The 14,085-nt window shown below is 47.7% G+C and overlaps 1 protein-coding gene across 2 annotated transcripts in view; it reads left to right on the top strand.

Annotated features, from left to right (window-relative positions):
• Positions 1-13,678, top strand: part of AUTS2 (activator of transcription and developmental regulator AUTS2) — a 656,992-nt gene extending 643,314 nt beyond the window's left edge. Inside the window, exons 13-20 of one of the 2 annotated variants that reach the window (XM_066636104.1) lie at positions 332-403; positions 2,000-2,029; positions 2,961-3,032; positions 4,102-4,243; positions 4,925-5,002; positions 5,701-5,784; positions 9,099-9,321; positions 12,246-13,678. In XM_066636104.1, the coding sequence (XP_066492201.1) occupies positions 332-403; positions 2,000-2,029; positions 2,961-3,032; positions 4,102-4,243; positions 4,925-5,002; positions 5,701-5,784; positions 9,099-9,321; positions 12,246-13,491 (1,947 nt within the window). In that variant the 3' untranslated portion in view covers positions 13,492-13,678. The remainder of the gene's footprint in view (positions 1-331; positions 404-1,999; positions 2,030-2,960; positions 3,033-4,101; positions 4,244-4,924; positions 5,003-5,700; positions 5,785-9,098; positions 9,322-12,245) is intronic. The other variant, XM_066636105.1, reaches the window with a different exon arrangement.
• The last annotated feature ends 407 nt before the right edge of the window (positions 13,679-14,085 follow it).

The following is a 14,085-nucleotide window of genomic DNA, read 5'->3' as shown; positions in this document are numbered from 1 at the left end:
CTTTCAAGAAACCACAACATTCAGATGTTTCTTTCTTGATCTGGACTCCATCCTGGCCTCCATCCTCCCACGCTCAGAGCAGATGGAATAGCTCGGCTTCAGCTTGTCAGCTGCTTCAAGGTCGCACGGTGCCGGTGGCCTCGAACTGGCGACCTTCGGATGTTATCTTCAGGCAAATGGAGGCTCAGCCCTCTAGACCAGACCTCTTGCCCTGCAGTAGTACAGCAAATCAAACTCTTGTGTTCTGCTTCACTGCAAGATGCAGTCAATCTTTTAAAAAGTTTGCATATTTATTTGCACAACTTTTGTGTATGTGTGCCTGATTTTGTAGACTTCCAACCCTATTGACGTCGCTGCAAGACCCGGAGCTGTCCCACATACGCTTCTGCAGAAAGATCCCCGGGTATGTTCCACAATGATGCCTCCCCTTATGAACTACACGTCACTCACCCAGTGCATTCTGATGAGACCGAGATATTCTGTCTTTCACTGCCCCAATTGCTGAATCCATGAATTCCCAAGAAACATTTATTCTGGGCATGCTTACAACACCGATTTCCGTTTTCTCCCCACTGCAGACTGACCTCTGTGGTCTTCAATATGGTCTTCGCCTCTTGTGATGTCACTTCTGGCTTCTGGGAGACTCTTCCGGGTTCTGTAGCTCTCTGTTTTTAGGGCAACTGTCTGTAGTAATGAATTGTGTATCCTCTCCCTCAGCCAGCAGGACAATTAATGTGAAACACACAGTTTTTTCTTTTTCAAAATCCTGACATGGGGACAAAGCTCCTGTCCCTCAAGAAAGGAACTTTTGCCTCTTTGGCGCATCCTCAATATACAAGCAGGCCACATACCTGCGAATTCCGTATCTGCTATTTCAGTTATCCACCCTGTCACCCATACATTAGCACTGTTTAAAAACTTACCGGGAGTGAAGCGTATCTTGCTTTAACGGATCACTGTAAGCATTTAAACGTACAGTGCGATGTGAACCGGTGCTGGCAGCCTTAATATTTGATTAAACTAGCTCTAACGCTAAACAGGAAGCAGTTAAATTCTGTTCACGTTGCGCTGTGAGCTTAAACGCTTACAGCAATCTGTTAAAGCAAGATACACTTTGTCTCCAGTAAGTTAATGTTAATGCACCGTGGGGGTGGGTTGGAGGCCACCATTGAAACAGACATCCCCTGTAACCACAGTTTCTGCATCTGTGGGGGAGGTGTCCATGAAATGGAACTCCCGCGTATACGGGACACACACCTGTAATTTTTTTTTTTCCTGGTGCCACCACTGCTTTTGAAACAAACATAATATTTTAATTTCCTCTGATTACGGGGCTGGGGCACCTTCCTTATGAGGAAAGGCTACAGCGTTTGGGCCTCTTCAGCCTAGAAAAGAGACGCTTGAGGGGGGACATGATTGAGACATACAAAATTATGCAGGGGATGGACAGAGTGGATAGGGAGATGCTCTTTACACTCTCACATAACACCAGAACCAGGGGACATCCAATAAAATTGAGTGTTGGGAGAGTTAGGACAGACAAAAGAAAATATGTTTTTTTTTCTTTTCGGCGTGTGGTTGGTCTGTGGACTCCTTGCCACAGGATGTGGTGATGGCGCCTGGCCTGGATGCCTTTAAAAGGGGATCAAACAAGTTTCTGGAGGAAAAATCCATTACGGGTTACAAGCCATGATGTGTATGCGCAACTTCCTGATTTTAGAAATGGGTTATGTCAGAATGCCAGATGCAAGGGAGGGCACCAGAATGAGGTCTCTTGTTATCTGGTGTGCTCCCTGGGGCATTTGGTGGGCCGCTGTGAGATACAGGAAGCTGGACTAGATGGGCCTATGGCCTGCTCCAGTGGGGCTGTTCTTATGTTCTCTCTCCTAATAAAGTAGCACAAGTCTGTTAATTTGGTGTGTATATGACGGGTGTTTTAACTAAGCTTTGATTGATGCGGTCTCTCTCTCTCTGTCTCTCTCTCTCTCTCTCTCTCCAGTTGACAGATCCATTCAGGCCCATGTTGAGGGTAAGCAATTTCCTATGTCTTGTTTATCTTCAGGCTCTTGCTCCAATGAATTCCATCTTTCCAAATTAAAATTCTCCCTCCTCAAAGTTCTCCCGAGAGGCATCAAAGCATAAGGAACCTACAACTGTTCCAGATTTTTCCCCCCCACAATCTGTTCAGATCCCTGTGTGCACATCATTCCCCACAACCTTCATTTCCTTCTCTACTTCCTTGTCTTTTTTTTTTCTGTCCAAATGACCAAAGTGTGTAAGGGCATCTGCACATTGATGAAACCGTGCAAAAGGTATCCTGATTGCAAAGTCCATAGAATTCCATCAAAGTTTGTTTTTTGGTGCTGTTTCACTAATTTGCACAAGTGCTTGTGTGCACTAGAAACCTGGACAAGAAAAAAAGGTACAAATGAAGGGAGTTAATATCAGAAAGCTGTGGTGAATGGCCCATGTACCAACTCTGTAACTAATTTTATTTTTTGTTTTTCACATTTTTATACTGCCCTTCCTCTAAGGAGCTCAGGGTGATATACATAGTTCCTTCCCTCCCTTTGTCCTCACAGCAGCCCTGTGAGGTAGGTGAGACTGAAAGATCGTGACTGGCCCAAGGTCACCTAGGAAGCTGCATGACTGAGTTGGAATTTGAACCTGGATCTTCCAGGTCAAAGTCCAACTCCAGAACCACTACCATCCTGGCTCAGAATGAAGGTTGAGCGGAATACGGGACAGAGCAGATTCAGGAATACCAACAGAAGTGAATGGGCCATTCATTCCAAGATACTTGTAATTAGCATTTATTTTGAGAAGGTTGACCCAAGAATATGTGTCTGTGTGAGCATTTGGTACGGAGATCGATTCAGGTTCATGTTCTGCTGTCCCCCAAAACTTGTATCATTGTTCAGTTTTTTTTTCACCATTCTTTGTCTTTGCATCTTGTACAGAAACCAGGAAAATGGTGTGCGATGCACGTTCACATTGCTTGGCAGATATACCACCACCAACAGAAAGTCAAGGTGAGTCCCTTCGTGCAACTGTCTCCATCTTGATTTAACATGTTAGAGTGATTGTGATTGTGGATGTCAATGGCATCCATTTCATAAGAATAGTTACCGGTTGCCATAAATATGGTGTCCCAGGAGCAAATGACAAAACTCTCGTATTCCATTAGAACTTCCACCTATGATAAAAACATCAGGAAAGCCTTGCTGGACCAGGCCAAAGGGTCCCATCTAGTTCAACATCCTGTTTCCCACAGTGGTCGGTCAATGCTCCTAGGAATCTCACATGTGGGACATGTAGGTAAATGCAGGTTGTGCCTCATTATTCACTGGGGGTTGCATTCCGGAACACCCAGTGGATAAAAAAATCAGTGGATACCAAATCAGTGGAAAAATGGCTTTGAAAACCCACTTCCAGTTTTCTTGCTTCTCTGTTGTCACCCTAGAAAGCATTGGTTTAGACACTGTACCACATTCAGCCACTAGATGGGGTGAATAATGAAATCTAGTGGAGTGAAATTATAATTATTTAACAGCACAAAGGTTAAAAGTTGGATTTTGGTGCTTTATTTCCTTGTTGCAAGGCATTTAAAAGTGGCCCTCAGTATCAGTGGTGAGTCAAATCAGTGGATACTGAGGTCCCACCTGTAACTTTCTCTCATTCCTGCTTCCCAGCAATTAGTGTTCAGGCACACATTGCCTGAACATATGGCGGTCATGACATCATGATTGGATAGAGTAATCTTCCATGGATTTGCCTGACCCCCGTGTTCAAGCCATCTGAGATCATAACTGTCCCCACCTCTTGTGGTAGTGGTGAATGCCACAAATTAATTGCAGGACGTCTGTCCTGAATCTCTCGCCAATCAATTTCATGGGATGACTGCAGGTTCTAGTGTTCGGGGAGCAAAAGAACACTGTCCTCTCCGACCATTTTCTTGGCCCTTCAACCTCTTTACTCCGTCTTCTTCTCAGTCTCTGTAGCATTTCATCCATGGCGCCCTGGGTCCTTGGTGGAAAGAATCCCTGCAAAACCTATTGATGTTTCTTGGTAGACCTTCCTGAGACACATCTTTTCTTCCAGAAACAGATGCAGTCAGATCCCCATAAACTGGACTTTGGCCTGAAGCCTGAATTTCTGAGTAGGCCACCGGGTCCCAGTCTCTTTGGAGCCATCCACCATCCTCACGACCTCGCTCGGCCATCAACTCTCTTCTCCACAGCTGGTGAGTGTGCAAGCCGCCAACCCATTAATAGTTAACAGAATAAGGAAAGGAATGAAGCTCAGTGTTGGAGCCCCTGTCTTGCACGCAGAAGGTTCCAGATTCAGTCACTGCCAGCATCTCTAGGGAGGGCTGGGAAAAGGCCTTTGAGTGAAATCCCATCTGTGTAAACAGCAGTATGCCAGACAGTGGGGTCACTAGGGCTTGTGTCACCCGGCGTGGGAGGCCAGTGCATCACCCCCATAATGGACCCCCTCCCATGCAGTGGGGGGAGCAGTGCCTCGAGCGGTGGACATGGGGATGCCTATTGGCCCACCCCCACTGGATTTTCGGCTATAACTTTTGGTAGAATAGAAATATTTCAGTGCCGTTTCTTTCTTTGCAGTCTACATGAAATTGTGCATTGATTGATATATAAGGTGATGGTATTATTTGAAAATACCAAGATTTTAAAAATTTTGGTGAGTAGTGGTGTCACCCCCCCTGTGCCCGTCACCCAATGAAGCCCACACCCATCTAGCAATACCACCGAACCAGAGAGACCAATACAATGACTTGGTAGAAGCCTTCTTCATATTTTCAAAGCTAGCCTTTTGAAATGCAAGGAGGAGGAAGCCAAAGGCACCCTCCCCGTTTCTGAGTCTTCTACTGAGGCGTCCTTTGCTCTTGAATGTGTTTCTGTAGGTGCAGCCCACCCCGCTGGCCCCCCATTTGGCCACCCCCCACCTCACAGCAACTTCCTCAACCCCGCTGCCCATTTAGGTGAGTAGAAACAAGCAACCTATCATCAGATACCTGGAGCCCGTCATGCTACCTCCTGTTTCTTGTTATGAAAAGAGAGCTCTTACATGTATAGTGGTCTACATGATGATGTGATTATAAACATATATTATTCCCCCCCCCCGAGCTAATGTCTGATTTACTATACCCTCAAAAAGCTTTAAACTGCTTTAAAACGTAAAATGCTTTATGATGCATGTTGTTCCGAGCCAGGTAAATAGCAACTCTTTACATTCAGGTGGGGGATAATCTACAAATGCTTGAATTGCCTGAGAAATTAACCAAGTAGCCCCATTCAGCCCACTGCTGTGTTGCTCGAGGTAAGGGGAATTAATTTCCCTTTCCCAGATTGCACCACAGCCAGCCCCAGCCTTGGTCTGGATGCAGCGCAGGCCAGCCTGCTCCTGTTCCAGGGCAGGTTGGGATTGGGTTGCTAATCTGTTAGGGAAATTTCAGCATCTGAGAGAGCAGAATGGAGGAACTGTAACAGAGCAGCGTTGGGGGATTCCATTTATCCTTACTATTTACAGAAAGGATCAGTGTCTGTAAAGCAGGCAGCTGACCTGAAAGATGAGCACTGGTCTCTGGACGGATCTCCACCCACTTCATTCTCACATGAAGCAATACTGCTTTTTGTAGCGGATGCCTTTTCCCCTTAGCCTCTTTCCATTTGGTTTCAGAGACTTTAAATCGGCCCACGACGTTCACCAGCCTTGCGGCCGTGAGTGGCAATGCCTTCGGGGGACTCGGGAACCCGGCAGTTAGTGAGTAATTTTTCCACTGGCTCTGGTTGCGACGGGGTGGAGTTCAGCTTCTCGTCCAAAGTTCTTAACCGAGGGCAGATCCATCACTGACAAGGAGATAGAAATATCTCTGACCTTCCCAAACCTTCTGCTCTGGTCTAGTTTGCACTAAGGCAAGAAACCTGTATCTGGACTATACCGCTTCAAACCAGAGGCTTATGTCATGAAATCAGTGGCATAGCTAGAAGGGGTGCAAAGCACCAAGTTTTGCAGAGAGCCTTACTGTAGTAGGCAAGTGGCCCCTTCAGAGCCATTCTGGGCAGTGGGAGCAAAACAGAGGCAAATGCCAGAGAAGAGAAGAAGCAAATGCTTCTGTTTTGCTCCCCCCACCACCCTGAATGGCTCTGAAGGAGAGGGAACGGGTCTGCTTGCATGCTGCTCCCTGCAAAACCTAGTGCCTTGCACCCCCTCCAGCTATACCACTACATTGAATGTTCCTCCCAATCAATCCTTGCACACTGAAAGCTAGCATTTCAGGGAGCAGGATTCTGGCCCTTCTAGGTTGTTAAGGATGTTTTGCATTTGACCTATATTTCTTAAAATAACACCACTCCCAACGCAGACACTGGAAATATTAGTGCATATGCAGTCTATCATTTTCGAGTTTCTTCATCTTCAGGCAGAAAGGCAGAGCTGTCCGCGCCCACCTCCCTGTCTCTGTTTCCTCCTCAAATTGAGTGAAGTTGGGGTGGTAGTTAATGCTGCCATCAGCCATTTCTAGGGGAGGTCCAAGCAAAAGGAGGCTGCCTTCGGGAAAACCTCCCTCCTGGTAGGGCAGACAGCCCCCATATCTGGTGAGGGTCATCTCCATAGAAATCTGGGGGGGGGGGTGGAACAGAGGTAGGTGAGCAGAGGTAAGCATCCAGCTCCCTTCTGTGGGAAATGAGACCAGGTGGATAAAACAGTGAAATAAAAGTTTATTGAAAGAATTAAAAGGCATTAAAAGAGGGCTGCAATCCTAACCACACTTTCCTGAGAGTAAGCCCCATTGAACAAAGTAGGACTTACTTCTGAGCAGACCTGGTTAGAATTGTGCCCGAAGGCATTTTAAGAACATAAGAACAGCCCCATTGGATCAGGCCATAGGCCCATCTAGTCCAGCTTCCTGTATCTCACAGCGGCCCACCAAATGCCCCAGGGAGCACACCAGATAACAAGAGACCTGCAAGGCCTCCTGGGAATTGTAGTTAAGAACATAAGAACAGCCCCGCTGGATCAGGCCATAGGCCCATCTAGTCCAGCTTCCTGTATCTCACAGCGGCCCACCAAATGCCCCAGGGAGCACACCTGATTACAAGAGACCTCATCCTGGTGCCCTCCCTTGCAGCTGGCATTCTGACATAGCCCATTTCTAAAATCAGGAGGTTGCACATACGCATCATGGCTTGTAACCCGGAATGGATTTTTCCTCCAGAAAATTGTCCAATCCCCTTTTAAAGGTGTCCAGGCCAGATGCTGTCACCACATCCTGTGGCAAGGAGTTCCACAGACTGACCACATGCTGAGTAAAGAAATATTTTCTCTTGTCTGTTCTAACTCTCCCAACACTCAATTTTAGTAGATGTCCCCTGGTTCTGGTGTTATGTGAGAGTGTAAAGAACATTTCCCTATCCACTCTGTCCATCCCCTGCATAATTTTGTATGTCTCAATCAAGTCCCCCCTCAGGCACCTCTTTTCTAGGCTGAAGAGGCCCAAACGCCGTAGCATTTCCTCATAAGGAAGGTGCCCCAGCCCAGTAATCATCTTAGTCGCTCTCTTTTGCACCTTTTCCATTTCCACTATGTCCTTTTTGTGATGTGGCGACCAGAACTGGACACAATACTCCAGGTGTGGCCTTACCATCGATTTGTACAATGGCATTATATTAGCTGTTTTGTTCTCATTACCTTTTCTAATGATCCCAAGCATAGAATTGGCCTTCTTTACTACTGCCGCACATTGGGTCGACACTTTCATCGACCTGTCCACCACCACCCCAAGATCTCTCTCCTGATCTGTCACTGACAGCTCAGAACCCATTAGACTATATGTGAAGTTTTGATTTTTTGCCCCAATGTGCATGACTTTACATTCACATTGAAACGCATCTGCCATTTTGCTGCCCATTCTGCCAGTTTGGAGAGATCCTTCTGGAGCTTGTCACAATCACTTCTGGTCTTCACCACTCGGAAAAGTTTGGTGTTGTCTGCAAACTTAGCCACCTCACTGCTCACCCCTGTCTCCAGGTCATTTATGAAGAGGTTGTAAAGCACCGGTCCCAGGACAGAACCTTGGGGCACACCACTTTTCACCTCTCACCTTTTGTGGAATCAAGGAACAACAGTGAGATAACCAAGTGGAAAGTTGGCATGGCAAGCTGGGGGAAAAAAATTATGAAATCAACACTTATTTCTGAGTACTCTCCCTATTCCAACAGTTCCCAAACTGTTTTAGCAGTGTGACCCATCTTATCCTCTGGGCTCAATGGGAGCCCCTGGAGGCCACTTCTGGATCACACTGGGCTGGTGTCCCACTCCATTTGCTGGCCCCCAAATGCCCCATGACCAGAAGCAACTTCCATGCCCATGAGGTCTAGCATAACTAGTATTCCTCTTATGTGAACTTCTTGGTAATCTTAAATATTTGGGAGATTTCCCAGGCCAGTGAGATTAGTGATGATATTGGAAGCCTTCAATACAGGATTAGTTTATCTATTACAGTCAAACCCGTAATAAGACAGGTGGTTTTAGTCAAGCCGACCTGTTGAAAATTATGGGTTTGGCTGTCACTTCTGGTTCAAGTGCACTTCGACCATCATTGGATAGGACTACTGGGAGTAGGGCAAATGAACAGGGCTACTCACTGTGTCCTCCTCTCCTCTTTTTGAAGATGCTGCTGCACCCCTAATTAAGGGCCCTGTCCTATCCAACTTTCCAGCACCGGTGCAGCTGCAATGCAGCCCAGAGATAAGGGAACAAACTTTCCCTTACCTTGAGGAGGCCTCTGTGTCTGCCTCCCCACCAAAGGATGCAGCGCACACCCCATTGGCATGGCTGCACTGGCCCTGGAAAATGGGATAGGATGGGGTTGTGCGGAATGGCACCTGCTAATGTTTCTCTGTTCAATCTTCTTTCCTTTTCCAGCTGTCCATAATATGTATTCATTTTAAACTCTGAGTGCTGTTAAAAAATAAAGGTTGGGTTTGATTGGTAAGTACCATCAACCTGCGCATATCGCTTTTTTTCCTGAAACCTTCTTTGTTTTTCCCTTTCTGTTTTCCACTTCGCCATTCCAGCGCCCAACTCCATGTTCGGGAACAAGGAATGCCCCGGTATGCAGAGCTTTAGCAACTCTCACGAGCCCTGGAACCGGCTGCACCGAACGCCTCCTTCGTTCCCGACCCCACCACCATGGCTGAAGCCGGGCGAGCTGGAACGCAGTTCCTCCGCTGCAGCCCATGACAGAGATAGAGATGTAGATAAAGGAGACTCTGCTGTTAGTAAAGATGACAAAGAAAGGTACGGAAGAACGTGGTCTGTGAACGAGCGCAAAGCCGGGTGGGGAGGATAAGGCAGCATTTGTCCCTTCTTCACTTGGTGCTTACCGTTTGCTCGGCTTTGGTTGGAGGACAGCCTAGGAGGGGCGGTGGTTCAGTGGCAGATCGCCTCTTTGCCATGCAGACGGTCCCAAGTGCAGCATATCTGGGTAGGGCTGGAGAAGGTCCTGTCTGCAACCTGGCCTGATTCAGCAGAGGGCAGCTTCACCTCTTCCTTGGAGATCCGCAGCCAAGCAGTGTAGGCAGTGCAGTGCTGGGTAGACCAAAAGCATAGCGCAACAGAAGGTTATTTGTCAGGAGCGCCCATAACACAGTGGTAGAGCCCCTGCCTGGCTTGCAGAGGCTCCTAGAGTCCGTCTCCAGTTCTGCCTGGGAAATAAACCTGGACAGCCACTGCCTTTGTCCTAAGCCAGATGGACCAACAGTCTGACTAGTAGAGGGCAGATTCATAGATCAGTTGTAGACCACATTCTGATGTTAGAGCCGTCACCGATTTTCTACAGCATTCCAACCATGTGATTTATTTGGTAACAGACTAGAAAAGAGGCTACAGCTAACTTGTAGAGAACATGCCCTGCCTGCAGAAGGTTCCATCAGCGGCCAGCTCACGTGCTCCAGCGTGTCACCTTTCGTGACAGCTGGAAAGTGCATTATGACAGCAATACACTTGTTCCAGCAACATCATGTGCTTTCAGGATTGGGCCAACACTTATACCCTTTAATTTGCTAATTTTATTCAAATAGAGATCCATTTAGATCAAGGCATGGCATTTCTCCTACAGTGAAGTTTTCTGGAACCAGTGTTGTTTCATAGCCTGGGGGGGATTGGAAACTGTCTGGAATGTTGCAGGGCAGTCGTTGTGTACAGACAGGGGTTACAGGGGCATGGAAGTCCAGTTCAGGAGTCATGTGGAGCTTTTTTTTTAACCCTAGTTCCACAAGATGTTCATGCGCCTCGGGTTTGCGCACTTCCTTCCCACGTTCGCTCATGAATAGAGGAGGAAGTTTTTCAACTTCCAGTCCTGGACTTTGCTCTGATATTCAAGCCCAACACTCCCAGTCTGTTCTAAACAGAGTTTGCAAAGAAGATACGATAGGAAATAATCTCAGTCACAGTCTATAGAAGGCAGATTTTTATGATCATTCTGATGTATTACACTGGGGGTGATCTGGCTCAGTGGTGGATAGCATGCTTTGTATGCAGAAGGTTGCAGGTCCCCCCTCCCAAAAGGATCTTGCATTTCAAGGCTGGGGAAAACCCTAGTGTAGCATTGCTGGTCACCCGGGGGGGGCAGCACCAAAGGCTGAAATGTCTTGGAATTTGGCACCGCATCTCATTTCAGACTCCATGTTGATCATGCAACCTTCCCCTTGGTTCCCCTTGAAAAATGTAAACTTTCATTGCTTTTATATTTGCGCTTGCAGGAGGAGCCCATCCCAACTTCCCTGTGGCCCACTCCCAATTTCAGCCTCAGTCATGAAATGGGAAAGGGCTAAACTGCTTAGAGTCCTCCTCTCTTCCCAGGCTCTTGGCTGCACTATGCTGTCCTGCTCTCTGAGAGCTTCTGGAGAGCTGAGGCTGAACTTTCCTGGCTGGTGCTTGGCTGGGTTATGAACCACTGGTGACAGACTTAGCAGAAGTCCCCATCCATCCCCTCCAAAAAAAGCTGGGCTACCTTGCAGGAGATTTCATGTCTCCATCATCCCAGCAACAGAGCCACACATCCCTATCAGCTCCCTCTCCCTTCTGGTAATCTCAATTTTGGTTCTGTTGTGATCACGACAGGGATGTTGTTGGACCATTTGGCTATGGGCACAACCTCCAGCCGTCCCCCAGTTAGCTTGCGAGGGGCACTGTGGTGGGGGTCTCAGACAGTGCTGTTCCCAGAAGTTGTATTTGCCACATCGTGGAAGATGCTGGATATTAGATCAGGGGTTCTCAAACCCTGCGTCATCCGTGGTGGATTTGGGGCCTGCTGAGACCAGGAAGCTGCAGGATAAAATGATTTGTGGTTGACCTCATTGCCCATGTTGTACTACATTTTTCAAACTGAGCATTGCAACTCACCAGTGGGTCACAATTTTTTTGACCAGGAAGCTGTCTGGGACATGACTCTGTGCAATTCTGCCAATGAAGTGGGGCGCACATCATTTTACCTTTCAGTTTCCTGGTTGTGGCAGATTCCAAAAAACCCACCAAAAATCAGGTCGCAACCCACTGTTTGAGAAACACTGGATTAGTTAATTTGAAGTTCTTGGGCTGCCTTAAAATGCTTACTCTTCACACCCAGACATATGTAGAAAAGCCTTGATTGCACAGTATTGAGGGGGAAAGGCAATTTTCCTTTCTATCATCAGCTCCTGGCATTCAAAATATGGTCCACGGCTCAAACTTTCCCCTGCTTTTACCATGGTTTTTGTTCACGTTAGCTACTAATGGTAAGGCATTATGCCATTTCTGCCCAACATTACATATATGCAACAAGAGCCAAATGCGTATGTCTGAGGGCCAGGAAAAAAGGGGTTAATTGCATCACACTTGTGATGATGAAGTCTCTGGCACCAATTGACTGAACAGCCAGGAGGTCCTAAAATGTTTGCAATCCAACTTCTGTGAAGTTATCGATTTTTCCTGGTATTAAAACTACACACTGATGGCTTTCTTGGGGAAGTAATGTTATTGAACAGGCACAAGAGAGAGAGAGTTTCTAGGAGGTAGGAAACCCTAAGGGGTGGGGAGCATCCTCACTAATTCATACTCCCCAGTGATCAAGGCCCCTGAAATTAATGAGACACCCTTCAGCGTAGAGTTGCACGTTTTGAATTTAGACATTACTTGCTGCAGTCTCTTGCAATGCTTTAACTTTCGTCCTTGGCTACTTCTAGGGAGAGTATTGAGAAAAGACACTCCAGCCATCCTTCCCCAGCACCTGTCCATTCTGCGAACTCCCTCGGACATAGTCGTAGCTCAGCTGAGCAGATCAGAAGCCATCTCAATCCCGAGGTTCGGGAGAAGGAGAAACTCAAGGAGCGAGAGAGGGACCACTCTGAAACCCGGAAGGACGTTAGCATTGACGAGCACAAGGTGAAGGACAACTGTATTTCGGAGAAGGAAGGCCTGACCCATGAGAACAAAGCACTGGAAGAATCTAAACAATCATCACGGGTACCTTCACCCTATGCCAGGCCTCCCATTGTGGAGAACGCCAGACCTAACAGTACTTCCAGCCGAGACGCTGAGAAGAAGTTGGAACCTGCGTACGAGAGCCTGAAGAAAACCGGTGAAGTCAAAGTGAAGGAGGAGAGGAAAGAAGACCATGACGTTCCACCCGAACCATCACAGACTCATCGGCCATCGGACCCCCCGCCGCCACCACCAGTGCCCACAACCAACGTCCATCCAGGCCCTTTGGCGTCCATGCCCATGACTGTGGGCGTCACCGGGATCCATCCCATGAACACCATCAGTGGCCTGGACAGGACTCGCATGATGACACCTTTCATGGGGATTAGCCCAATCCCGGGCGGCGATCGCTTCCCTTACCCTCCTTTCCATTGGGATCCAATGAGGGATCCGTTGAGGGACCCCTACAGAGACTTGGACATCCACCGGAGAGATCCTCTGGGCAGAGAGTTCCTCCTAAGGAACGACCCGCTCCACCGCCTCTCTGCGCCCAGGTTGTACGACGCAGAGAGATCTTTCAGGGACAGAGAGCCGCACGACTACAATCACCACCACCACCACCACCACCCGCTTTCGCTCGACCCTCGCCGGGAGCACGAGAGGGGGGCCCACCTGGACGAGCGGGAGCGGCTGCACATGCTCCGAGAGGACTACGAGCACGTGCGGCTGCACTCAGTCCACCCGGCAGCCCTGGACGGCCACTTGCCGCACCCCAGTTTAATCACTCCAGGGCTCCCCAGCATGCACTATCCCAGAGTCAGCCCCCCGTCAGGACTCCCAAACGGGATTCTCAACAAAACTCCCCCCACAGCAGCACTGAGTGCGCCTCCCCCTCTCATTTCTACTTTAGGACCTCGGCCCAGCTCCCCCCGTAGGACTACCCCTTTGTCGACAGAAATGAGGGACAGGCCCCCCTCCCACACACTTAAGGACATAGAAGCTCGATGAGCCACAGAAAATGAGGCAGAGAGAGATCACGTGAAACGGACTTGAATATATTTGACCTTCCTACTCCAGAAATATAGACTTTGGGGGATATGACCCAGCTGTACAAAATGTATAGACCCGAGTGTGCAAAGTTTTCTTAATTTTTGTCCCCGTTTGGTTTGTATATTCTGTGATGGAGCCGCTTTTCAGAACATTTAGAAAACAACCTGTGCATTGCTTGGTCACATGATCTAATCCTTTTTTTTTGTTACGTTCAAGAGTCTCCCCGGAAGAACAAGAAGCAAAACAGTATTTTGGCTTCAAGGAAGCAAAGCGATCCTTGAAAGCAAAGAATTTAAGAAAACGGTAGCTTTTTGGTTTCCTTCTCCCTGTACAAGTTAACTTTTAAAAAAAGTTCTTTCATGGGTTAATGGGTCATATATGCAAAATGTGTAAGACGAAAGCTTTACTTTGTAAATATGTAAATAAGGGGGGGAAAAAACTGAGTAACATAATACATAAACACTCCTGAAAACTGTGCTCTTTGCAAATTGTCCCATCGTGCGGAAAAATCGCCCCCGAGTCCAACAGCAAAACCCCTTCAACTATGCAATG

The sequence above is a fragment of the Tiliqua scincoides genome, chromosome 8 (assembly GCF_035046505.1).
Source record: "Tiliqua scincoides isolate rTilSci1 chromosome 8, rTilSci1.hap2, whole genome shotgun sequence".
In the NCBI taxonomy this organism is placed as follows: Eukaryota; Metazoa; Chordata; class Lepidosauria; order Squamata; family Scincidae; genus Tiliqua; species Tiliqua scincoides.
The sequence above is the reverse complement of the archived record's forward strand: the minus strand, read 5'-3'. Positions and strand labels throughout refer to the sequence as shown.